At 54.1% G+C, this 23293-nt stretch overlaps 1 protein-coding gene across 8 annotated transcripts; it reads left to right on the top strand.

Moving 5' to 3' along the window:
* Positions 1 to 2559: 2559 nt before the first annotated feature.
* SLC45A3 (solute carrier family 45 member 3) lies at positions 2560 to 22023 on the top strand. 8 transcript variants are annotated; one of them, XM_081026970.1, is made up of 7 exons: positions 2560 to 2663; positions 12007 to 12224; positions 13883 to 13936; positions 14888 to 15282; positions 16135 to 16920; positions 17633 to 17898; positions 20319 to 22023. In XM_081026970.1, exons 4-7 carry the CDS (start codon positions 15111 to 15113, stop codon positions 20754 to 20756), a joined length of 1662 nt encoding a protein of 553 aa, XP_080883096.1. In that variant the 5' UTR covers positions 2560 to 2663; positions 12007 to 12224; positions 13883 to 13936; positions 14888 to 15110; the 3' UTR covers positions 20757 to 22023. The 8 variants fall into 8 exon arrangements, with proteins under 8 accessions (XP_080883096.1, XP_080883093.1, XP_080883094.1 ...); XM_081026971.1 differs by lacking the exon at positions 2560 to 2663 and adding an exon at positions 10804 to 10829; XM_081026967.1 differs by lacking the exon at positions 13883 to 13936.
* Positions 22024 to 23293: the final 1270 nt, after the last annotated feature.

Genomic DNA, 23293 nt, shown 5'->3' with positions numbered 1-23293 from the left:
GGAGATAGGAGAAGAGTTGGGAACTCCAGGTCCTTCATGGCTTTTCAGCCTTCTTCCAGGCTAACAACCAGCCCCAGCTAGGTATCTTATTCTGTAGAAAGAGAACAGTACTTGCTCTGAGCCCAAGGATAATGGTAAGGGGCTGTGGGAGGAGGGTAGAGCAGAAGCTGCTAATGCATTTTTGCCAGCATCTTTGGTTTCTCCAATATCCAGCCAGACTATTAGCAGATCCCCAAGGATAGCCTTGCTCCTCACGTCATCCTCCATTTCCTATAAATGGGAAGTGGCTAGGGAGTTGGGGTGTTTGTGTGTGTATGTGTGTGTGTGTGTGTGTGTGTGTGTGTGTGTGTGTGTTAGAGAGGAGGGAGAGAAGAGGAAGGGAAAGGGATGTGGTGGTTTTCCTACCACTGACTTAGTGGAAAAACGAGACCCACAGAAGCTGTTACTTGTCCAGAAGGACCCAACCTTGTAAGGAGCATTATGGGTGTTGGGACTTCCTCTAAGGCTCTGAAGTCACTGACCAGGCTAAATGAAGGATTGCTGCCTCTGCCTTGTTTCTGGAGCCCAGAGACTCGTGTGTGTGTGTGTGTGTGTGTGTGTGTGTGTGTGTGTATGTTGGGGGGAATAATGACTGGACTGAGGGACTACCTCAGTTTACCTGAAAATGGTACCCATCGCCTGAATATTGTAAGGATTCGATGAGTTAATACAGGAAAAACATTTAGAACAGTGCTTGGCACAATCAGTAATAGTTAATTATTACCATGGTTCCCCGAAAATAAGACTGAGTCTTATATTAAGTTTTGCTCCAAAAGACGCATTAGGGCTTATGTTCAGGGGTGTCATCCTGAAAAATCATGCTAGGGCTTATTTTCCAGTTAGGTCTTATTTTCAGGGAAACACAGTTATTACTCAAGGAGGCTATACCAGCAGAAAAAGGGGGAGGGAGCATTTTCCTAGCAGAGGGCCCTACAACACCCTGTGTGGGGCACGGCCTGAGGAGTATATCCTCCTGGCTTGGTAAAGAAGGGTCACTTGCATTGGGGAGGTGTAACCTGGCACTTATCCAGGTGGCCAGGCTGCTGGGTGGGGTTCAGGATCTCAGACCACGCTGTTTGCTCACAAGGTATAAGGCATGTAGGCCTCTGACAAAAAAACAGAGAGGGAAGAGGGGCGCTCCTACTCCTCTGAGGGGGGACAACTTCCTTTTACTCTCAGTGCTCTTTCCCCAAGCCCGGAAAATACCACCATCCACTCTGTCTTGGCTCTGTAATTTTCCAGTTGACCCGGAACTCCCCCTGACTCCAGCCCTCTTTTCTGGGGCAGTGGGGAACATCAGCTCAGGGACCCAGAACTCCATCCTAGTCTCTCTGTTGGCCACAAATGGGTATGCCAAAGGCTTTGGGAAGCCCCTAGGGCCCTAGAGGGTCACCTGCTGAAGGGGTACGTGCTCCCAGTTTTCAAGTTAAACTTGTTTACTAACTCAGAAGGTAGATTCTTGATTTTTCCCTTCTCTGCTCTCTCCTGAACCCACTCTGTCTTCCCCAGGCCACCAGGGCTCCATTGTTGCTTTTCTTCTCTATTTCCCTTTCTTCTCTGTCTCCCAGCTGGAGCTGTCCTTAGAGATTATCCGGCCAATCCTTTTTACAGAGGCTCAGAATAGGGAAGGGACTTGTTCCACATCACACTTGGTGAGTGGCAGGGCCAGCATTGGAACCCAGTGCCCCAATGCCCAGTCTAGGGCCACAGCCAATTAGGTCTTCCCTTCAAAGGTATCTTCTGGTGATTTTGTGGTAGTCAAGTGAACAATCCACAGCAACTGCAATTTCTTTCTACCCTAATAAAACTCCATGGAAGAAAAAAGACACAACTGGGTCCCCCACCCCAAGGCCAGCCTCCACCTCCTGTTCTCTGTCTCCCACCTGTAATGTTCCATTCTTGTCAAAGGCATTCTAGAAACAGGTATCTGTTGGGATTTTGTTCAACAGCTGACAAAGGGAACATTTTACTGGCAAGTATCAGCCCCTCCTACCCATACACATCCTAAGGAGAAAAATAAATGGAATTTGGCTTTTAACTTCAGGAAAAGGGATTGAGTTAGCTATAAGGAAGCTCTTTCTGCCTCAGAGAATAGCAAACAGTAGGAAGAGTAACTGGGGAAGAATGTGACATCTTCTTTCAAGGGCTGGTCCTGGATGGGTGGGGTGCTGTTCTGCCCGGGGACAGGGGTATGACCAGAAGAGCACATACGGGTCATGGTCGTAGACTGGCTCACAGACTGGGAGGTGCCCCGCGTTGCCGGGTCGCTTTTACCTAAATGTTTGGGTGGCGAGCGGCGATGGGGCGGTGCACTGCCCTAGGTAATGACAGGGCACTCTGGGGGCCACGGGGGGGCTGCCCGTCGCGGTCGGGGCTACAAAGACAGCTTGGAGACGCCGCGCTTTCTTCTCTTGGGGACCAGCCCCACCCCTCCGGACCCCCTCCTGGCACCCTCCACCTCCGGCCTGTCTCGCCCCGCCCCCTCCTGGCAGCCCCAGCGCGCATGCTCTCTCCCCCCGCAGAGTAACCTGGAGATTTAAAAGCAGCCGGCTGGCGCGCGCGGGGGCAGGAGGGGGCCGAGCTCGCCCGCGCCGGCCCCGGTGACAGACGCTCGCCTGGGCCAGGTAGGAGCGCACCCCCTCTTTTCCCGGGGGACAGGGTCCCGGCGCGGGAAGGGGAGGGGCGCTGCGCGGCCGGGCCCCGTGGTGTCGCGTGCTTTGCGCCCCGCCGGCTGGGACCGCGCGGTGGCCGTCCGGGCGCCGCGCCCCGCAAGTCCCAGAGGAGGTGACTCGGCAGCCGGGCTGCGAAGTGCGGGGCGCCAGCTCGGGTCCCCGTGGGGCCGTGCTGTCTTGTCGGAGCGCGGGCCGGGCTGTCGGCGCCCGGGCCCCGCTGTCCCAGGCAGAGCGGCGGGTGGGCAGCGGCGGGCGGACGGACGCTGGCTCCTGTTGCACCTCCCGCGTCAGAGTTTTCTTTGGAAAGTTGCATGTATTTTCTTCCCTTGTCTCGGCTTCACCGGAAAGGGGCAGGATGAGTCACCGCGGTGCGCACAGCCCCGGACTTGGGAGCTGGGAAGGGGGCCGGCTGACAGGACGCCGCGGGAAAGGTGACTGAGCTTTCGCGGTATTAGTCTTGGGGCCGGGCTCTGGGCAGGGAGTTGAGGCTGGAGTGCGTGCGTGTGTGTTCCTCTGCCCCCTTCTCAGGGGAGGAGGGAAAAGAGGCCGCGCGTTCTCACCTGCCTGCCAGGACTCAGGTGGGGATGGTGAGGATTCTGAGATCAGCAACCAGAGGTGATGGGGTGACACCTGGGCCCCCGCTAGGGCCCCTCAGGGCTCTAGGTTTAGGCAGAGTATGGACCTGCTGGGGAAGCCCCCAGGGACCTGCGGTTTCTCCAGGGGGAGGGTCATAGTCTCCCGTCCCCTATCGTCTCCCGTCCCCCTCAGGTGCCCAGTGAGCTGCTCTTGCCCTTGACCTCAGAATCAGCTTCCATCTTCCCAACAAACACTTTTGACCTGCTCAGCTTTTCTCTCTCCCCAGGGCCACTCCCCTGTACTTCCTCTTTTCTCCAGGGGACAGAGTTGGGGGTAGGGAGGGGTTTGGCCTGGTGGGTACCTGGTGAGGACTTGCCCTTTAGCTGTTCCACAGACCTGATCCCAGTGGAGAGGAGACTAAGAATAGCCCAGTTGCTGTCTTGCTGCCCTGGAGTCTGCAGCTGGGCATAGCCTGTGGACCATGGCCCAGAGTGACTCTTGCTGGGCTCCTGGAAGTATTTCTCAGAGGTGGAAGTGAGGCCCTGGGGACTTTTGACTGCTTCTTCTGATCCAGTTAGCAGATCTCCTTTCAGAGCCAGAGAGCTTTAGTGTGGACTCACCTGCCCCAGGCCTGGGGAACAAACTGGCTCTTGGGGATGGGGAAGGCAGGGCCCAGGAAGTGCAGGCTGGATGGGAAGCCTGAGGAAACCCACAGAGCAACTTCTAGGGAGTGAGTGGGACAATATATGAGGTCACAGCCCTTTAGTTGGATGGGTCCCATCCCCTCATTCCTTTCTTATCTCCTCCCCCCAGGCCTGTCATGGAGCCAGGACTCTGTTGTTCTAAAAGTGCTCAGAAAAATGGAGCTTGAGTCAGCAGGATGAGTCTGAAGATAAAAATACAGCTGTGGATGAATGTGCAGCTGTGGACATACAGGCCCCAATTTAGTGGGAGGTGGGGTGGGGGGAAGTTTTCCTATGTACTCATGGAGTGTGTGGTGAACTCCCCTGCCTCTCCTCGCTCTCTGAGTTACCCTGAAAGAGGGGGAAGAGGAGAAGGAGCTGGACAAGGATCTTTGGTGGCCCACTGAAGTCCTTCCAGGCCACTGAATTGTGGAGGGATGGTGTGAATTCCCCTTTCTCAGCCTGTCCAGGCCTCTGGGGAGAATAGGCAGAAACGCTGGGGTGGTTGAGGACTCCAAAAGTGAAATTAAGCACCATTATTCGGCCCATTATCGTCTGATAGCACAGCATTATGGATAAAGACCCAGACTGTCAGAAAGACAGGGTTTGTATCTCGGCAGGTCCTGTAGCTGTGGAATGTTGGGCAAGTCACTTAACCTCTTCTCAGCCTTAGTATCCTGGCTGCCAAATGAGGAGGAGGAGGAGGATGAGACCTACTCTATAGCCTTATTTATTAAATAATAAATATAACACATACATAGTTATAAATATATAATTATATTTAATATATAAAACAAACAATTATAGCTTTATTAAATCATGCATATAGAGCACTGGACTGTGAGCTTGATAGGAAATAAGTGCTCAATAAATTAACTAGTATTAACCATATCTACTCTATTGCCTGTGACTGAATGGACAGCAGTACCCAGCTTGGGACTCCGTTCTTGGGTTCTGCTGCAGACCCTGTTTCTTTGGGAACAAGGTCTCCTGGACTTTGGGTGTCAGTAGGACTAGGTAACTAGGTAAGTAAGTCAGTAGGTAAGAGGCTGAGCTCTAGCACCCAGCTGCCTGGGTTTGAACTCCATTTTCTTTTGTGGAAGTTTCTTCACCTCTTTGTGCTTCCACTTCCTCCTCTGTAAAATGAGGATATTGGTACCTACCTGACAGTATTGCGAGGATTAAGCGAGCTAATGTAGATAAAGCTCTAAGTACAGCAGCTGCAGGTAAAAAGAACTTCATAAATGTCAGCTGCTGTTATTTGGTGACAATGGAAGCAGTCACTGTGGCTTACACTTAGAGACCGGAGTTTCTTATCTAGGGAATTAGGCCGTATGTAACTACTACATGTAAGCTGTGAACGACACATATGCTGTTGAATCTGTGGTCTGGTGCAAAGAACAGACCAGAACTGGATGTCCTGGTCTCTCCCTATCAATATTGTGTGTAACTTTTAAAAAATCTGTCCAGTAACCCCAGCCCACTTACCTTCTCAAGTTAATAGTGATGGAGGTGAATCATGAGGTGATGGAGATGAATGTATATCCTGAAAGGTTAAGAGCCTTCTATGCAGAAAATTTATTCATAGTGATTTTTAGGGAAACTGTATGATAGGGAGAGGGTGCTCTGAATTTGGGTTCTACTCTGTCCTCCCTCCCAAACCCTTGGGATCCTTTGCACTGCTTTCCAGTGTCCAGTAGAAAAACCCAGCCTGGCTTTTCTTTGAACAGTCAGTGGCCCTGTTTGCTGGACAGTGAGGGTAGAGGCTGGACCAGTTGGTACCAGGCCCAGTGTCTCAAATGCTGATGCTACTTGACTCCCAGCATTAGAGCTGGAGTGTGGGGCTTTGTGCAGTGTATTAAGTGTCCCTGCTTGGGGGCAGGGGCTGGTGACATAGTCATCACGGGATGGTCCTGATATCTAGCCAGAACTTCCTGTTTAATCCCTTTTTCTACTACATGGTCTGTTTCCTCCTCCAGAAGAAGTGACACTGACCTTGAATGACTTGTGGGGCCTCTTGTTTCTGATGTTGGAGATGGGCCTATCTCACCTGTTGGCCTTGGTTTCTGTGTCTGTAAAACAGAGATGATAATATTCACCCTGCAAGGTTACCGTGAGGATTACATGAGACAGGCATATTTAGCAAAATGCCTGCATAGACCAAGTGCACAATACATGTTTGTTCCCTTTCCCTTCCTTGTTACTTCTGCAGATCAGTCTCTCTGGGAAGCTGGGATGAGCCAGCAAGAAGAGGGTTGGAGACCAGCCCCTGGTCCCATAGTCCCACCGTCCCTTAGTCACAGAATTCAGGCCAGACCAAATGCCTCGCCAGATTGGCTGCTCCTGAGGACATCCTGCCTGAGATAGCAGTCCCTCTATCCCCAGTGCCTTCTGGCGTGCCCCCTGCCTCTCTAATTTCAAGTGTACTTTGAGCAGACAAATAATGTCCAAACTGGCAGCACCTGGCCCATCCCTAGGGATGTGGCCATCTAGCTTTCCACTTCTGGCTCCGGTCGCCAGAGAGAGCTGAGCACCCAGAAACCTTGAATGTGGCCCTGCCATGAATCCCAGGCACGCTGGTCAAATCACGTCAGACAGGAATCCTGATTCAGCCTCACCTGTGAGACCTTCTGTTGAGCAGCCCCCCCTGTCTCAGGGTCTGGGTAGGGCCTATGCTTTCTGCTTTCAGGAACTGAAGGGCTAGTGGGGTGTGGGGCAGGAAAGGACTGCAAGCCAGACCAGGAGAACCACGAGCTATGGATATTCAACCTTGAGGGTTGCTGGGTGAGTGCAGGCGACACTAGGGAGAAAAGGAGGAGCCTTGACAGCTCAGGTTCCAGGCAGCCCTGGAGGAGGCATAGAACTTGAGTGGGACGGGGCTCAGGGGATGGAGAGGTAGTCCGGGGGAGGTGGCTGGAGCACAGGGACTACTTTGGAAGCAAAAACGGGCCCAGTGCTGATGAATATCCCCATGTTAGAACGAGATCTGAGATCAAAACCCAGTGTCACGATTTTGGGTCTGGTAGCCTTTCCACCACACCTCACTAGGGCGGGGCCAAAGGAGAGGTGGGTGGGTGTGGAAGTTCCAGGTCTCGGTGGCTGTGTTTTGCAGACATCTCCCCTTTTCTGCATAGTTCCAAATTGCTCATCTTTCAAGGCTCAGCAATACAGCTACTTCCTATAGGAAGCTCTAGAAGAACTGAACATGCCCCACCTGGGGAGCTTGTGTCTTTGCACCTGTACCACTTCACTGCACTCTGATTGCCTTTTGTCTCTTCTGCTAGAGGAGAGGTGTGTGTGTGTGGGGGGGTGCTGCAGTCCATTGTTCTCAGCACCTCCACAGAGGGCTGCCGCATAATTGAGGCCCAGTTAAGTGTTGGATGGGTGGGTGAGTTTTAATGCTCTTTGAAGTTCCTTTGGAGGAGGTTCCTTTTCATACTTCCTCCAAGGGTGGGCTTAGTCTCTTTAAAAAAAAAAAGTCCTTTTTGGAACCTGTTCGTACCTTGCTCACCACTGAGTGACCTGTTTTTGAGAACACTTTTCCGTAGTACTGAGTCCGGCCCAGAGTCCTCTGGTGATAAATAGGGCTGATCTCAGACCCTGCGATATCAGGGCTCATAGGTCTTTAAGAGACCATCGAATTTGAGAGCCTAGAGGTGGGACGTTGCAAAGCTGGGGCCAGCACCCTGGTTTGACGCCCAGCTCTGTTCTGCTCATCTGTGGGTCTGCCCAAACCCCCTATGCCCTGCTCTCTTTCCTGTATAGCTCACCTCTAAGGGAAGCCAGGCTGCAGGCAGGGGGCAAGGGTTGTCTGTGCACAGATGGGGAGAGCGGCCTGGTCTGGCTGACTGGTGAGGTTCAAGTTCACTAGGAGGTAGGCCAGTTCAGGTTTCACTTTGCGGGGGCTGTAGGAAGAGTAGGGAACAGGGGGAGGGAATCTCCCAGTGGTCTAGAGACTGCCCAACTGCCTGTTCTCCCACACTCCTCTTTCTCCACCCTGGACCAAAGGATTTCTTGGGACCACAACCCCACCTCATAGGGAAGCATTTATTGTGGCCCAAATAGAAAATGAATTTGGTTACTAATTTCTGCCAGGGACAGAGTCCAACTCTGGGAGGGAGTAGGGAAGAGGGCAATCTGCCCCCAGATGTCTTGGTTTCTTGGCTCAGTTTCAGGTGACCACTGACCCTTGGTACTCTGTTGTATTTGAACAGTGTGAAGACAGGTGAAGGATAGGCTAAGTGCAGCTGAGTCTCCGCACCTGGTTCCCCTTATCGCTCATTGGTACAGTGCTATGACCCCCGCCCCCATGCCATGTGGTCTTGTCAGTGAGCTCTCAGTGGGCACCTGTCCATGGAGAGCCCCCTCCCTGGGTGGGGTGGATGTGAGATCATATAGCTGTGCAGTTGGAAAGTACCTGAGACAGCATCTATGAGCTCTCATTTTACAGGTGTAGAAACTGAGTCCCAGAGAGGTAAAATGGCTTGTCCAGCTACACAGCTACAAAAGTTGCTGAAACTGGACTACACTGTCCTGGACCCCAGTTCATAGCACTTTCCAGAATTTTCAAATGGTTTGAATTGTCCATTCAACCCTTTTTATCTGTGTCACCTTGGGCATGTTAATGAATTTCTCAATTTTTATTGTGAAATAGGAATATTAAATACTACCTACTTTGTAGGGTTGTACAAATGGTATGAATTAGAGAGAGAAGGTATGTCAGAAACCCAGCAGATGCCAGACACTTTCTGGACAGTTAGCAGGTATTGGCCACCGTGATTATTTCCCTTGTGGATGGGTGCCACACTGTTTCATAACTTTGGGATGTTTATCCTGCCCTCCATCTCCCTTCACAGCCTGCTGACACCAGGCAGGTCTGCTGCAGTGACCTCTGCTCACCTGTTGGGGCCAGCACCTGGGGAGGCATTTACATTCTTGGCATTCCTCTTGCTTCTGGGACTGAAAGAGGCAGCCCTAGTGTGTGTGTGTGTGTGTGTGTGGGGGGGGGGGGGACATGAGGGGAGGAAGCTCCAGGTTGAGAGGGGAATTGGAGAGGGAAGAAAGGGGTAGCTGGTCGCTCTCTGACCTCTACTGTTCCTGTTTGGGAATGAGAAAGCCCTCTCCCAGTTTTCTCCACTGAGTTTTCTCCCAAACAACTGAAGGAGAGGCTGCCAGGTACTTCCACATACTTTCCTCAAACACACTTCGTGGCTGTGAGGTTGATGGTTTTGACCTAAGTTTCCTTGCCTGACAAATGGGTCTATTCATTATACCCACCTCATTGGGAGGTTGGAGAATTAAAACACTTGGAAGAGTGCCTGGCATGTAATAAACCTCAGTGTTAGCTGCTCTTAATAATTACAGATGAGGAAACTGAGGCTCAGGGAGGTCAGTTAACAAGGTCACACGTTGTAATAAGTGGTGGAGTTGGCATGCAAACCCAGGTCAGGCTGATTGCCAAACCTAGGTTACACTACAGAATCCTCCAGGTTCAGAGGCCTGTGGCCCCTGAGGTGGAAGAGCGCTCCAGGCTGAAGAGTACTGTGTCTTGGCTGGTCAAGGGCACTTGGTCAAGGTGACCCAGTGTGACCTTGGGTCGAAGCTGTTCTCAGAAAGGAAGTCTCATCAGGAGGCTCATTGCCTGGAGTCAGATATATGTCTATGTTGATTGTCACCATGGGATTGCCAGGTGACCCTTGGGAGGGGTGCTTCACCTCGGCTTTGGCTGGGACTGACTGGATTGGAGAGGGATGGGGAGGGGGAGATCAGAGCTCTCTAGGGACTGCCCGCTGTCCTTTCTCCTCCCCTCCCCAATCTTCTCTGGCATTTGTTTCCTTTCAAAAGCTGGCCTGGGGCTGTCAGACAAGGCAACAAAAGCAACTTTCCTCCGAGCCACTGCCACCTGTTGGGTTTTCACACGTTGAGGGTGAGTGGGGGAGGGAGCTGTTGCCCTTTTCCCAGTGTCTGCGGTGTGCCCCTCAGGCCCCCCAGGGGCCTGGGATTCTTTGCTGCCCGATGTGACAGGGCTCTTGAGCCAAAAAGGGTGCCTCCCCCCTCCCCCCGCAGCTGGAAGGGAATTGAGTGGGAAGGGGTCGGTCTTGGCAGCCGGGAGAGAGTTTGATGGATTACTCTGCAGGCCGAGAGGTTTCTCCCTAATCCCCCTTTGTGTCCCGGCCTGCAGCCCCCTCACTCCCTCTGACAAGCTGCTAAGCAGAAGGCTTCCAGTCCCAGTGAAGAAAAGGCCGCTCAGCAGGCGAACCCTAAATCCCTGGCCTCTGGGCCGGGAAGGGGGGCGGCCCTGGAGTCGGAGAGCAAGTCTGGGGAAAAGGGGGGTGGATCTTCCTCCTTCTGTCTGGCCCTGATTCTTCCTCACAGTCCCCAGGCCTGCACCTCAGAGGTTCCATTCCCAGTGGGGTTTTCAGGTGTCTGTGGGGGCCCTGCGAAACTGTGGGCCTCGGCTATTTGTGCCAATCATTGCCTTTTTATAGGGTGGGATCAGGGAATAGCAGACCCTCCCTTCATTGGAAGTACTTGAACCCAGAAAATCAAAGACTAAATAAGGGTTGGAAGGCATGAAGTCTTCCAGCTTCCAAGGTACAGTCTAATCCTGTGTCCCCTCTTCCCAGCTGCCCGGGTAGGAGTCCCCATAGCACAGCACCCTGATAAGGGGATCTTAAGGGTGCGGAGCTCATTACCCCCAAGGATGCTCATTTGCAGGCCTCCTGGCTGGCCAACACGTCTTTCGGCGTGTCCTAGGGCCCCTCTGGAGCTGCAGTGAGGGTGGAGCTCATTTGGGGAGTGCAGTATGCTGCTGGGTTTTACTAGGTAAGGACAAGGACGTTGGTAGCACGGGATTGAGGTAAGCGGGTGGATGACAGGGAGGCTGGGCTGGTAAATGCCCAGACCTCTTCCCTGCCCCCAACCCAGAGGACCTGGGAGAACATTACTCGGAACCGGATTCCGGGGTCCAGTCCTGTGTGGAGGAATGGGGGTCTTACAGCCTCCACCTGCTATTGCTCACCACCCGTCTCGGGTAGAGAGTGAGTTGGGGCAATTGGCCTGGCGTGACCACACCCCCTTCTACCACTGAGTCATTACCCCTCTGGCTAGCCTACCCCCATCCCCAGTTTCCTCCTCTGGGAGGGGCTGCCCGGCTGTGCAGGGTTGAGGAGCATGTTTCCCCCGGAGCTATGAGAAAGCAGCCGTCTTTGTGAGTGTGGAGGGAGGATTGCAGGGTCGCAGGCTCGGCAGGGTCAGGCTGGGGGCTGCAGCCGTTTGATGTGCCTGGGAGGGGTGTGGGGACGCTGGCCTGCATAAAGAGGCCATAGAATTGCCGCCTGACACTGGCCCGCGGCGGGGCTGCCACAGCCCGTGCTCCCTCTGGCCTCTGTCTGTCAGCGGAGGGGACTCTGCTCCCCCCAGCTCCACCTCAGCCTTGAGGGGTGGCAGGAGCCCCTTTGAAAGCCCTCAAAGGCCCCTTTATATGTCCCTCTGACCCTCCCTTCCTGTGTAGGGAGCTACCGGCACGGGCTTCGTCCCCTTTCCTCCCTCCTCCTCCACTCTGTCGTCTGAGTTTTGGAGAAGGTTCATGCCAAGTTTGTTCCTGTTGCAATTTCGTTTCCCCATACTTTCTGCTGGGGCGTAACCTGCAGTGGGCTGTGATGGAGCCCACTGTCTGCTCTGGGGGTGCCACGTGTTGGGAAAGGAGGCACATAGGTCTCCTGATTTCTGGAACTGGGCAGATTGAATACAGGTTCACTGACCTTGCCAGGGCCCCTGGCTCTCTGGGCTGGGGTTCTGCTCCCCCAGGGGTAAAGAAAGTGGGCTTGGGGCAGATCTCCAGGAAGGTTCCCACAGGTCTTGGTTTCCTCCAGCTTTCTTGCTGTCCCGTCATCAGGGGGCCCAGAGAGGAGGGGAGATGATTGGGACTCGAGAGAATCTTGTTCTAGAAGGCCACTGTTCTTTCCAGGAGGTCAGGCCAGACTCCCCCTTTCTGTACCTCCACTTCCCTCCTCTTCCTGCTCCCTCCCCACCAGGTGAGCTCGGAGGCTGGCTCTTCAGGTTGATCTTCTGTTTGCCAGACAGAGTGCTCCGGAAGCAGGAGGGTCTGAGTCACAAGCACCTCTGGGACTGGAGGGTATAGAGGAGATTTGGATCTTGTTTCTCTGAGGAGGACAGAGAGCTTCCCAAACAGGGGGCCCAACAGGAATCGACCACTTTCATGTTTTGGTGAGAAGAGTGCCTGGGGCTGCAGGTAGGAGTGGGGGTCGGGGAGGCGGAGGGGAAGTGATGTTGAACCAGTTCTTGTCCTTTCACCTCGCAGAGCCTGGAAGCTGGGGAGGGCCTGGGCTTCTGTATTTGTACCCCAGAGAAGAAGGCCTAGAGGGACAGCTGCTGACTGGAGTTAGTGATGTGGGCCTCTTCTGTCATTTCCTCCACCCTGAAGGCCCTGGAGTAGGAAGGAAGAGGGGAAGACTCGGGCACTGGGAAAGCTGTAAGGAAAAAGAAGGGAGGTTTTGGAAGGGAGAGTATTCTTATGGGCTTGGAATTAATTTCTGAAGCAATTCTGGGCTAGAAAGAGTAAAGCCTGGGGGTGGTGAGTAGCCCCAGAGCACAGTAGAGATCAAAAGGGGGAGGACGGGCTCAGCAACCCAAGAAGAGAGAGTGTAGAGCAGGGCTTCAGCCAGCCCACTTCCTACCCAACTCCTTTCAATGAATTCCTTACCTGGCCCAGCCCCCGGTTACCTGGTAAGGAGCCTCTTAGAGGCAAAGAGAGGCACTGGGGAGGGGGTGGCAGCTGATGGGCTCTTTGGGTTGTAGGAGGATGAGGGGAAATTCCTCTTTTTATCCTGTTTTGCCTTTCTCCCTTGTGGGCTATGGTGCCAGATTAAGGGAGGGAGGGAGGCAGGTGAGGTGAGTAATAGTTGCTGGAGAGTTGCAATTTTATTTTAAACAACGGGGAGCAACCAGGCCTTGGGAATGGGGCAGGTTGTGGGTGAGGTTGGGTTTGACTGGCTGTGTTTGCTCAAGGAGAGCCTGGTCTTTAAAATCCCAGAGCAGGTGAGTGTCCAGAGCCTGCCCAGGCTGAAGGCAGGGGTGGAATGGGCTGGAAGCCTTTTGACCCAGAACCCCTTCCTCCAGGCTGGGAAGCACCACCCCTTGGTGTCTGTACCATCTCTTGCTTTCCTTTTGGGGGTGCTTTGGCAGTGTGCCAGTGGAGACAGCCTCAGCTCAGCTGAACCCACAATTGCCCAGCTAAGACTGATGTCTGGTACACCTATCCCCTTTTGGGGTGGCATGGGTCAGTATTTTACACTTCTCCCCATGCCACCCCCAGAGGAGTCTGTGGGCCTTCCCAAAGTGGATAGTCTGCGTTTAAAGGGATCTGTGGAGAGGAGACCAGGGTTGCTCAGCCTTAGCTGAGGCCCCTTCCTTCCTGGTCTACCAGCTATAAAGCCCCAGAGGCATTTATGGGATGGAAACCTCTTACCCAGGACTGATGGCCATCTGATTTCTCTGTGGCACAGCTCAGAGAGCACCTACAACACATGTTGTAACACGCAAAGCCCTGTGGGGCTAAGTGTCACTTGAAAAGATAAAAGAGGTTGAAGTGCCAAATTATGAGATGCTGAGATTGGAAGAGGGAATGGATGAGGGCTGAGGGGTACTCCGGGTGGGGGAGGGGACTGGAGCCAGGCCCTCCTCCACTGTGGGCTTCGGCACAAGTAGTGCCCTTCCACAGCATATATAGAATTGAATCGGAGAGACAAGGGAAGGCTCTAGCTCTGTGCACTCCCCCTCCTTTGCAATGGGTGACAGGTTATGGGACTCTCGCCTTTTCTCAGCAAGACCCCCCTCTATACCTCCTCTTCATGACTGACTTGATCTTCCCTTGTGGTCACTTGTAAACAGGGCAGACTGCAGTGCTTTGTCAGGAAGCAAGGCCTGGAACCAGCGTCACTGGGGGTGCGTCACTGGGGGTGCGGGGCACAGGGTGGGTGTGCACCCAGGGCGATCTCTATGCATAGGAGGCAGGAAGAGCTGTGGGGACTTCTTTGCTGAGCATGGAGCTGTTTGGGGAGCAGAGAAAGGCTGCCGGGAAGTGGTGGGGCATCCTGCCAGTCCGAGGGTCACTGCGTCATGGCAGTTGTTGCGGTTTTACGTCCCTGTGAGGCTGGGACCTGGGAACAGCCTGGCCTGATTGTGGCCCCACTGTCCCGTGACAGTTGGGCAGCACACGTGGGAATGTTTGTTCTCTATGAATATTGAGCATGGGGAGAAACTGAGGGAGAGGTTTTCAGGCCCAGGTTCTTCCAGGGAAGTGCTTTTCCAGTGGTGTCCATGACAGGTTCCAACCTGACCCAACAAACCACAGCCTCTCCTCCCTTCCCCCTTGTCCGCCCTTGGGGGTGGGAGTTATGGTGCAACGTGGCTCATGGCCAGGCAGCGCAGAATAGGAAGTGCTGCTCTTAACAAAGGGGAATTGAACAGCCCAGCTTTGGGAAATGGAGAGAGAAAAGCAAACAAACCTGGCCTGACAGAGTCTCCAGGGGCACCTTGATAACAGGGCCTGGGGATCTGGGAATTCAGTTGGTTTTATTTTATTTTATTTTATTTTCCGTTCTAGCAGGCAAGAGCAATTGCAAAGATATTCCAAGACAGAGAATAACCGACATCTGTTTAGCTTTGGAATGTGCTGAGGCTTAAAAATCATATTTACCTTATTAATTATGTCAGCCTTAGGCTAATATTAACATGCATTTTCTGATTGGGCAGTACGGGGGTGGCACCTGGGTGGCAGGGCCACACCATCAGCCCGGGAGTGAACAGGATTCAGAGAATTCAGAGCAAATCCTGGAAATCTGGTTCCCAGCTCTTAACTAATACTCAACGTTTGATTGTCCTTGTCCTGTTTAGGATCTGAGTGATATGTCCCCGCCCAGGCACCCCACGGAAACAGGCATTTAGCATGGGCTGAGAAGCTGGACTTGCACAGAGAGCTGGCAGAAATGGGCTCCTGGCTGAATCCTAGGCAGCCGGTGGCAGCAAGGAGAGGCCTGGGTGTCTGGAGCAGGACTGCGACGGAGCAGTTCTGGAGTGAGTGACTCAGCTGGCGCCCTCCCTACCTGCCTGGCCCACCATGGTCCAGAGGCCGTGGGTAAGCCCCCTGCTACAGCATCGGAAAGCCCAGCTCCTGCTGGTGAACCTGCTGACTTTCGGCCTAGAGGTATGCCTGGCCGCAGGCATCACCTATGTGCCACCGCTGCTGCTGGAAGTGGGGGTGGAGGAGAAGTTCATGACCATGGTGCTGGGTGAGTCACCACATCCTCCTGCCCTCCTGTTCCAGATGCATGCTGTCCAGAAGTAGGGCAACAGTGTCTCTGCCCAAAGAGCTGCTCAGAGGGACAGGTGGCTATCTACTGGGTTGATGTGGCTGGGGACAGGAGTGAGCCTGGGCTGAGGGGGGCCCAAGAGGGAAAACAGAGTACAGGGACATTACCTGGTCACCACTGTACCCCTGGCCCCTGCACAATGATTGGCCCACATACAACAATGGAGAAATGGCCCTTCTCCTTGGTCTAGCCCTCTATTATTTATATTTATTATCTCACTTAATACTTGCAACAAGCCTCTGAGGTTACCCAGTCCACAGAGAAGATAATGGGGTCTATAAGAGGTTAGGTGACTTAGCCAGGCCGTCCAGCTAGCTACTGATACGTAGGGTCAGGGTCTCCTAGCCAGGGCTCTTTCTTACCTGTGGGTCAGGGGCTGGGCACTTGCAGATGAATTCTGCAAAAGCCGCAGAAAGCAAGCACCATCGCATAACTCCCTGGAAGAAGCGGCTGTCAGGATTATCGGCTCTGGAGTCAGACTGCCTGTTAAAGCCCTGCCTCCCACCCTCCCTAGCTCTATGCCTGACACAAGTATCACTTATCAATTGTTCCACGCCTCAGTTTCCCCATATTAAAATGGGCCATTAGTGATCCTAGCTGTGAGGAGTAGAGTCCCTGTGAAGTACTCAGCACAGCACCCAGGACAGGATTGGTCCTCCCTATGACAGGTGGTATCATGGGCATTTCCATCCTTCTCAAGGAGGTTGGTCCCCCCTGCCCTGCTCCTTAAGGGCTCTAGTCTCTGGCTCATACTACTTGCCCTTCTTGCAGGCATCGGTCCAGTGCTGGGCCTGGTCTCGGTCCCACTTCTAGGCTCAGCCAGTGACCACTGGCGTGGACGCTATGGTCGCCGGAGGCCTTTTATCTGGGCCCTGTCCTTGGGCGTCCTGCTGAGCCTCTTCCTCATCCCAAGGGCTGGCTGGCTGGCTGGGCTGCTGTGCCCGGACACCAGGCCCCTGGAGTTGGCACTGCTGATCCTGGGCGTGGGGCTGCTGGACTTCTGCGGCCAGGTGTGCTTCACTCCACTGGAGGCACTGCTCTCTGACCTCTTCCGGGACCCAGACCACTGTCGCCAGGCCTTCTCTGTCTACGCCTTCATGATCAGTCTCGGGGGCTGCCTGGGTTACCTCCTGCCTGCCATTGACTGGGACGCCAGCGCCCTGGCCCCTTACCTAGGCACCCAGGAGGAGTGCCTCTTTGGCCTGCTCACTCTCATCTTCCTCACTTGCATGGCGGCCACGCTGTTTGTGACTGAGGAGACAGCGCTGGGCCCAGCCGAGCCAGCAGAAGGGCTGTCGATCCCCTCCAGGCCGCCCCACTGCTGCCCATGCCGCGCCCGCCTGGCTTTCCGGAACCTGGGCACCCTGGTTCCCCGGCTGCACCAGCTCTGCTGCCGTGTGCCGCGTACCCTGCGCCGACTCTTTGTGGCCGAACTGTGCAGCTGGATGGCATTCATGACCTTCACGCTGTTTTACACGGACTTTGTGGGCGAGGGGCTGTACCAGGGTGTGCCCAGGGCTGAGCCTGGCACTGAGGCCCGGAGACACTATGATGAAGGTAAGACTCGGTGGCTGGGGGGGCTGCTGTGGGAGCTGCCCTCCAGGGGAGGCTCAGCCGTAGGGAGATGCCTACCACCTGTGCCTGGGCTGGTAACTGTGTGTCTCAGCGCCCTCATTTCCTCAGCAGGAAAATGGGCCCTATCTGTGTGTGTGGCTCATCAGAGTACAGAGCAGCTTGGCCTGCAGTCTCAGTAGAGCCTGGGACTGTCCTGAGAGTTTGATGAGAGTTCTTGCCCCAACTTGACAGAAGAAAAGGCTGAGCTGATTTAAGGTCCAAAGGGAGTGGGGGAGCCAAGGCTGGGTCTCAGGGCTCCCTGGCCCTAACTTCAGTGTGCCGGCTGCTCCCCTTGCTGACTTTCCAAATCCCCTCCCAGCACCTTGCAGCTCAGGCATTCCGGAACTCTGTCTTGGAGCCTCTGGCGAAACTCTCCTTCTGCTCCCTCTCACCCTCCTTAGCTAGCTGAGGCTCCCAGTCAACCCTCAGATCGTCTTCCTCTGCCCTTAGCTAGCAGCTCTGGCCACATTCCCTGAGGTCAGTGGAAGAACCTAGACCTCCCGTTGTTCTACAGGTAGTATGGGAAGGAGCAGGGCTGGTCTACAGCAGACCTTGCGCAGTGGTGCCCCTGGCCCCTTATTCTAAGTCTCCCCAGATTGTACTGGGTCTCTCCCCCATCCCTGTCTGACCACCTCTTTCCCGCCTCCCTGTCCAGGAGTCCGGATGGGCAGCCTGGGGCTGTTCCTGCAGTGTGCCATCTCCCTACTCTTCTCTCTGGTCATGGACCGGCTGGTGCAGCGATTCGGCACCCGAGCAGTCTATCTGGCCAGCGTGGTGGCTTTCCCTGTGGCTGCTGGCGCCACGTGCCTGTCCCGCAGTGTGGCCGTAGTGACCGCCTCAGCGGCTCTCACTGGGTTCACCTTCTCTGCCCTGCAGATCCTGCCCTACACGCTAGCCTCCCTCTACCACCGCGAGAAGCAGGTACTCACTGGGTGCTCCACTGGGTACTGCGGGGAGGCGGGGGGGGGGGGGATAGCGGGGCTGACTAGCCCAGAACGAGTGTCAGGCAAGAGAAGCTGGAGAAAGCATTCTTTGATCAGAGAGGAAGCCCATGTAGCCCAAGGGCCAGAGAAGTGGGCTGTGGAAAGAGGGTGTTGATTAGATCCTGGGAATGACTTCCTGGTGTCAGGACTATAAAGCACTTGTGTGGAAGATTGCAGGAAATGTGAAATCCTTCTCTGGGAATCCTTAAGAATCAGGCTAGCAGAAGCCCTCATCTGGGCTGGGTTGTGCTGTGCAGAAGCAGGGGGCTGGATCAGATGACCTCTGGGGCCTAGCTTCCGCAGACGGTGAGTGGGACTGGTCTGGTGTTGGCCACACCTCTCCTTACTCAGGGAGAGGCTGGAGGAGGCATTGTGACTGAGCAGTGCCTGCTTTGGTCTCCGAGATGGGAAAGCCTCCTTACTGCCCTCTCTCCTGGTTTAGCTTCCTTTTCTGTCTAATTCTCTTTTCTTTTCCTGTCTCACTCATTTGCCTCCATCCCCTTCCCCCGCCCTCACGGCGGATCTCTGAGTCTGGCGCCTGACACCGCTCACCTGGGCACTGTGTAAGTCGGGGGGCCTCACCTAAACCAGGCCCTCCAGGGTCCCCCTTCTGTGGGAAGCCTCCTGACCCAGGCTGTGTGGTTGCTTTTGGCCCCTCCGCTGGCCTCAGTGAGCTACAGCCCTGAGTGTAGAGCTCTGCCAGACAGGCAAGAAGTTGGGCTGCCCTGAGGGAGGAGATGCAAGCCTGTCCTCAGAGCTTCCAGACTGTAGCGAAGACACAGCTCTGAGAAACATGGAGCTGGGAGGCTGGTTAACAGAATAGTAACTGCAGGCGTGGAAAGGGTGGAGGGAGGGGCCAGGGTCTGGGTTGGGGGAACCTGGTCCCTGACACCCCTATTAGCACACTGATAACCTTTGTCAGCCTCCACTCTTCTGCTGCTCTGGCTGGGGGTTTGGGGACTGCTGTCCGGAGGCCAGGCTTGGGCGTGATACTTGTGCCAGGGAGCCTACTGGGGCTGGTCCTCCCCTCTAACTGAGGAGCATGTCTCTCTCTAGGGACCTCTCCAGCCTCCAGCCTCACTGGTCTTTTCTGGGGTGGCAGATAGGGAGGAAAGGTCCAGGGAGGCCCATTCCAGGAGCTCTGATGGGACACTTGGCTCTACACACCACCTGCTCCGGCCTTTACCCATTTCCATGAGCTGTGAGCTCCCCTGGGGTCAGGTTTGGGCTCTGCCATGGCTCCCAGCCCTAACGTAGCCAACTCCGGAACTCTTCTGTGTTAGGCACTCGTGGGCATGGGAACAGTCTGATAAGTTGTAGCCTCTGCAGGGCCGGGTGACTGATCTAAGGCAAATAGTGAGGAGGTAGGGAGAAGGGCGCCATTAGCACTGCTGAGGTGTGGAGTCAGGAGGAGGGTGATTCCTCTTGCTCCTCTCTTCCTGGAGGCTCGGTCTGCTGGACCTACCCTGCCTCAAGGCTGGGGCCACAGATTTCATAGCAGGGCTGCCACTCCAGCCAGGGCCAGGGCCCCCGTGGGAGCAGAGCTTTTCTCTGAGGAGGGTGATGAGGAATTCCCAATGGCCAAGTGGTGGGGTACAGGAAGGAAGAGAGGAGAGCCAATGTGGGGGGTTGGGCCAACAGAGGCCCCAGCCTTGGATTTTGCTCCTCTGTTCTTCCCCCGCCCTTCTGCATCTTCCCCACCCCCTGCCCCATTTAAGCTGTCATTTCTCAGTCTAGTTGTGTAGGACACAGTTCCCAGGCCCACGCTAGTGTTATGAGCCTTGCCTTTCCCCTGCCCGGGCTGAGGCAGTCGGCTTCAGACCTTCGGCTGCTCAAGGCAGCCCAGCTCCAAGGAGAGCCGTTGTTCACAGGCTTAGCTGTCGAGGGCGCAGCTCGCTGGCCCATGTGGGAATCGAATCGGCAACCTCCAGCAACCACGTGAGCCACCAGGCTGGCCCTGCTCCTCTGTTCTTACATGTCTCTTTCCTTGTCTTCCTTCATTGTGCTAGTCTTTCCCTTTACCTTGGGGTTCTGTTCTCTTCCCAACCTGCAATACTGCGTTTGTCTTCCACCCACCTGTTCTAGGAGAGGCTAGAGGAGACCTAGACTTCTGGTTTGATTTGTCCCATTCTGCCCCTCACTCCCACTCCTGAGGAGGGTCCTGACTAGACCCAGAACAAGCAGGGTCTCTCAGTTTTCTGACCCGCCACCTGATTTTCATTAAGGCCCATTTCCTGGTTTCTTCCAGCCCCTGGGATAAAAGGCCAGGGTCTGTTCTCAGAGCTCGGGGATCCCATGCCTGGGTATACACCGGGGGTCCTTGTCCCCTATTCTTTCCTCTGTGTTTCCCCTCCCCAGGTGTTCCTGCCCAAATACCGAGGAGACGCTGGTGGTGGTACCAGTGAGGACAGCCTGATGACCAGCTTTTCACCGGGCCCCAAGGCTGGATCCCCCTTCGCCAATGGACATATGGGTGCTGGAGGCAGCGTCCTGCTCCCATCTCCACCCACACTCTGTGGGGCCTCTGCTTGCGATGTCTCCGTGCGTGTGGTTGTGGGTGAGCTGCCAGAGGCCAGGGTTATTCCAGGCAGGGGCATCTGCCTGGACCTTGCCATCCTGGACAGTGCCTTCCTCCTGTCCCAGGTGGCCCCGTCACTGTTTATGGGCTCTATCGTCCAACTCAGCCAGTCTGTCACCGCCTATATGGTATCAGCTGCAGGCCTGGGTCTGGTTGCCATTTACTTTGCTACACGGGTAGTATTTGACAAGAGTGACTTGGCCAAATACTCAGTGTAGAGTACTTCCTACCCACTGAGGGAGGGCCTGCCTCACCGGGACCCAGCTCCGCCTATTCTATGCTCCAGTTAGCCGCCGAGGGCTGTGGGGCTGGCGGGCTGGCCTCCCAGTGTCTATTGCTGCCAAAGTGGTGTGGCTCTCTTCTGCCACCCTGTGGCGTTGAGGTGCACAGATGGGGCTCCGGCTTCCCTCACCTCTGCCTAGTCTTTAGGGCTGGCTGACTGGTAGCTCTCCAAATGGGCTTCAGTCTGGACTTCCATAGGGAGAGAAGGGCGGGGCATTTGATTAGCACCCTGCACTGGAATGCAGAACCCTTAGGGGGATTACCCAGGCTCAGGGGTCACAGTGTCCTGGTCAAAACATACCTAAAGAATGGATTTGGGGAGCTGAGTAAACTCAGCCACCAGATATCCCATCTCCAAGCCCCCATATCCTGTAGTTCCCCAGTGTTGCTCTTGCATGGGAGTTTCTAGTGTGAAACTCTCCTCAGGATTTGAAAGTATGAAAGTTACTTGGGGGGCTGAGTCTTGAGAGAAGTGACGCTGCCTGGCCCCACAGTACTGCCTCCCCACTACTCCCCCCAGTACATGGCTTGTTGGCCCCTGTGTCACCATCATAGGGACACACGCCTTTAAATATTTAACTTATTTATTTAAGTAGAGGGGTGATGACATCCCCAACAACTGGGTCCCCTGAGATGACTGGTTATTGGACTAAGTGTTGCTAGACTCTCCTTCTCCTGGAGTGACTAGTCTGGCCCTAAAACTGCCTAACCCAGGAGCTTGGAAGCTCTGCTCACCCCAACTGATATCCCAGCTCCTCTTGCCCAAGGCTAAGGTTGCTCCAGGTCTCAGCAACCACCCTAGTCTCCCTCCTCTCTTGGCCTAGCCTGCCCCTACCCCACTTTCCTGTGCTCCCTCAAGGACAGGGCTGATGAAGGAGCTGCCCATCCCCTACCTTTCCCACTGCCTCCACAGCCCTCTCTTTGGGGCTGTTCTGGAACCAGAAGCACCCAGTGTGGCTCCTCGAACCTTTATCCGTCTCAGCCCCCAGGGCATATCTGTGCTTGGTGACTCTTGCACAGAATCTCAGGAGCACCCCCCGCGCGGGTTTAGGAGGTCTTATCTCTGGGGGGTGGTTTAAGTGCCGTTTGCAATAATGTCGTGTCTTATTTATTTAGTGGAATAAATATTTTATACTGTATATGAGTAATCAGAGTATAATGTTTATGGTGATGAAATTAAAGGCTTCTTATATGTTTAATTGGTCTATGTTTATCTTTCTTTCCGGGGAAGGACCAGATCTCAAAAATTATTCGCTCTCTACTCATTGGATCCTGTTTTGGCAGCCTCAGTTCCAAGCACTACCAGTAGATGGAGCCATAGACCGGCACTCTGTTATCTTCGGTGATTGGGTGTGGCTGTGCTACCCCCATTGGGTTGGGGAATATGGGGGTTCTCAAAGGTCTCTTAGTGTGTCCAAAGAGATGCTTATCAAGCATAGGAACGCATACCACCTAGCATGTGCGGGGGAGGATTTGACCCCACTATACCTTGCTTCCCACCCTTTCCCATCTCCTTCACTTCTGCCAGGCTCAGGTCAAATTCAGTCTTCCCTGCCCTGTCACCTCCCTCACCCCTCCAAACTTGACAGGCCTTCCTGTCCCTTCAAGTGGTCAGCAGCAAGAACTAGATCATTTTTGAAATGTCTATATTTCATTTAACTTTTTATTATGGAAAATTTCAAACATAATTGAGTAATGAGCCTGGTATAACGAACCCAACTTCAACAATTATTAACATTTTGCCATTTTTGTTTCATCCCCCACCCCCTGCCTTTTTCTTTCTGGGTTATTTTTAAAGCATATGGCAGATATAATTCATTCAACTTGTAAATACTTCAGTGCATAGCTTTAAGGAGTAGGACTTTTTTTTTTTAATTAAGATTTTATTGGGAAAGGGGAACAGGACTTTATTGGGGAACTGTGTATTCTCAGGACTTTTTATTGGGAAACAGTAGTGTGTTTTTCCCAGGACTCATCAGCTCCATCCAAGTCAAGTTGTTGTCCATTTCAATCTTAGTTGTGGAGGGCGCATCTCAGCTCCAGGTCCAGTCGCCGTTGTTAGTTGCAGGGGGCACAGCCCATCATCCCTTGTGGGAGTCGAACTGATAACCTTGTGGTTGAGAGCCCACACTCTAACTGAGCCATCTGGCCACCCAGGAGCTGAGTGGCAGTTCATTGACTTCATTCTAATTGTGGAGGGCGCAGTTCGATTCCCCATGTGGGAATCGAACCGGCAGCTCTGTTGCCCAGAGCTTGCATTCTAACCAACTGAACCACCCGTCTGCCCCAGGAATAGGACTTTTTAACAACTCAATCACAATACCATGAACATATCCAACCATCAGTAATTCCATATTACCGTTGATTAACCTGTCCGTATACAATTTTTCCCGATTGCCTGGAAAATGTCTTTTATAGTTGGTCTGTTAAAATTAAGATCCAACTAAATTAAACAACTAATTAGTAGTATATC

Source organism: Rhinolophus hipposideros (assembly GCF_964194185.1).
Source record: "Rhinolophus hipposideros genome assembly, chromosome: 19".
NCBI lineage: Eukaryota > Metazoa > Chordata > Mammalia > Chiroptera > Rhinolophidae > Rhinolophus > Rhinolophus hipposideros.
Note: the sequence above shows the minus strand (reverse complement) of the source record. Positions and strands in the feature narration are given on the sequence as shown.

Excerpts from the sequence above, each read along its gene's own strand:
- SLC45A3 (XM_081026966.1), top strand. The coding sequence starts at position 15,111 with ATGGTCCAGAGGCCGTGGGTAAGCCCCCTGCTACAGCATCGGAAAGCC. Across the intron at positions 15,283-16,134 it reads GTTCATGACCATGGTGCTGG|GCATCGGTCCAGTGCTGGGC; the intron begins GTGAGTCACCAC and ends CCCTTCTTGCAG. Across the intron at positions 16,921-17,632 it reads CCGGAGACACTATGATGAAG|GAGTCCGGATGGGCAGCCTG; the intron begins GTAAGACTCGGT and ends CTCCCTGTCCAG.